The following is a 2,230-nucleotide window of genomic DNA, read 5'->3' as shown; positions in this document are numbered from 1 at the left end:
GTGGCCCGGGCCTGCGGCATGGTGGACCCTCAAGAGCGGCTGGTCATCGTCCACGCCACCCCCCCCGAGCGGGGCCAGCCTGCCTGCCTGGAGCTCCTGCCGGCGGAGCCCCCCGCCACCGCGAACGGGGTCAAGGTGAGGCCGGCCCAGCCTTCTGGCCACACACCCGAGTACCCCACCCCCGAGTCACCTGAGTCCAGCCCTAGCCCCTGGTGGGTCGGAGATGCTGAGCTGAGCTTCCTGGGCCCCCAGCATCCTGAGCAGGCCGCGAGCTACACCGTGGAGCCAGACCCCCGCACCAGCCACCTGGCCCTCAGTGGGTCCACCTTCGCTGTCCTTTTGAAGCACTTTCCCAAGCTGCTGCCCAAGGTAGGGCTGTCCCCCACACGCCGGCCACCCCACGCCTCCCTTTCCTCTTGGCTCCGCCGCGTCCTGGGCTGGCCTGTGGCTGCTCAGTCCCTCCCCACCTCCCTCTGCCCAGGTCCTGGTACAGGGCACTGTCTTTGCCCGCATGGCCCCTGAGCAGAAGACGGAGCTGGTGTGTGAGCTGCAGAAGCTTCAGTGAGTGCCCGGGGGTGGGGGCCGCGCCAGCTGCTCAGACCCCACCTCCCGCTCCGGGCAGTAGAGAGCCCATGGCCTCCAAGAGTGCCCAGGCGGTTCCCCAGGTGTCCGGCTGCGCGCCCGTCGTGTGCCAGGTCCCTGCATGCCGCGGGGGCACAGCCGCCCTGAGCTCTGCCCGGAGCGGGTGGAGCTGCTTCCCCGGGAGGCGGCGACTCGGCTCAGCCACCGCCCGCCCGCGGCCAGGTACCGTGTCGGCATGTGTGGGGACGGTGCCAACGACTGTGGGGCCCTGAAGGCGGCCGACGTGGGCATCTCGCTCTCCCAGGCCGAGGCCTCGGTGGTCTCGCCCTTCACCTCGAGCACGGCCAGCATCGAGTGTGTGCCCATGGTCATCAGGTGAGGCGGGCGCGGGCCAGCGGGCGGGGCCGGGCTGGCCAGCCAGTGAGGCCTGACACCGGACCCTGCCGCCCAGGGAAGGCCGCTGTGCCCTCGACACGTCGTTCAGCGTCTTCAAGTACATGGCCCTGTACAGCCTGACCCAGTTCATCTCTGTCCTTCTCCTCTACACAGTGAGTTTGAGCGGGGCGCAGGCCTGCGTGAGGACCCCGGCAGTGTGGTTCGGAGGCCCCGGAGTGGGCGGCCGAGTGCCTCCTTCTGGTGGCGGGCTGGAGTGAGGTGCCAGCGCTGAGCCTGGTGCACAGTGGGGCCTGGGAAACGGGAGCAGCTGGCCTGTGCTGCTGCTCAGTCCCTGGCCCCGGGGACCCCACCACAGCCCTTGCAGCTGGGGTGGAGGCAGAGCCCAGGCAGGGCTGTGGCCACCCTGCTCCCTCCCCTTCTCTGAGAAACGCTGCCCCCCAACCCCCATGGAAGCGGAGGATGCCATGGGGCAGGGCCGGGCAGATCTGGCGCCTCCATCTGTGCCATGTCCACCTTTAATCTGGGCGTTTCCTGAGGCCAGGAGCCATCCCTAGAAGCTTGGGGGCTCCAGGAGGCAGAGCCTAAGTCTCCCCCACGGGCTGGGAGTTCCCTGTCCCATCAGATTGAGGTCAGGCTTGGGGCTCCCTGAGGCAAGGCAGTGTCTCCTTAAGGAGGCTGGAGTCTCCCATCTCATTGGGGGCTCCCCGGGGGCTCCCCTGGGGCTGGGTTGAGCTCAGGTCCAGTCTCAGTTTCCCCTCTGCCCCCCTCCCCTGCCGACAGATCAACACCAACCTGGGCGACGTGCAGTTCCTGGCCATTGACCTGGGCATCACCACCACGGTGGCCGTGCTCATGAGCCGCACGGGGCCGGCCCTGGCGCTGGGGCGGGCACGGCCGCCCGGGGCACTGCTCAGTGTGCCGGTGCTGGGCAGCCTGCTGCTGCAGGTGGCCCTGGTGGCCGGCGTGCAGCTGGGCAGCTACTTCCTGACCACAGCCCAGCCCTGGTGAGTGGGGAAGCCACCCCCACCCCATGCGTGCTCCCCACCTGCTTCCCTGACCGCCTGGTCCCTGCACCCCCAGGTTTGTGCCTCTGAACAGGACGGTGCCCGCGCCAGACAACCTGCCCAACTACGAGAACACTGTGGTCTTCTCTGTGTCCGGCTTCCAGTACCTCATCCTGGCCGCGGCTGTGTCCAAGGGGGCGCCCTTCCGCAGGCCTCTCTACACCAACGGTGCTGCTGTGGCGGGGGCG

At 69.1% G+C, this 2,230-nt stretch overlaps 1 protein-coding gene across 1 annotated transcript in view; it reads left to right on the top strand.

Moving 5' to 3' along the window:
• The window catches only part of ATP13A2 (ATPase type 13A2), a 19,637-nt gene that overhangs the window by 13,101 nt on the left and 4,306 nt on the right, over positions 1-2,230 (top strand). The window contains exons 21-27 of the mRNA XM_012722085.1: positions 1-135; positions 253-369; positions 482-561; positions 805-957; positions 1,034-1,130; positions 1,759-1,982; positions 2,059-2,227. The exon at positions 1-135 is cut by the window's left edge and continues 1 nt beyond it. Coding sequence (XP_012577539.1) covers positions 1-135; positions 253-369; positions 482-561; positions 805-957; positions 1,034-1,130; positions 1,759-1,982; positions 2,059-2,227 — 975 coding nt within the window. The remainder of the gene's footprint in view (positions 136-252; positions 370-481; positions 562-804; positions 958-1,033; positions 1,131-1,758; positions 1,983-2,058; positions 2,228-2,230) is intronic.

Source organism: Condylura cristata, unplaced genomic scaffold (assembly GCF_000260355.1).
Source record: "Condylura cristata isolate star-nosed mole 26May11 unplaced genomic scaffold, ConCri1.0 scaffold00008, whole genome shotgun sequence".
Taxonomy (NCBI): Eukaryota; Metazoa; Chordata; class Mammalia; order Eulipotyphla; family Talpidae; genus Condylura; species Condylura cristata.
Note: the sequence above shows the minus strand (reverse complement) of the source record. Positions and strands in the feature narration are given on the sequence as shown.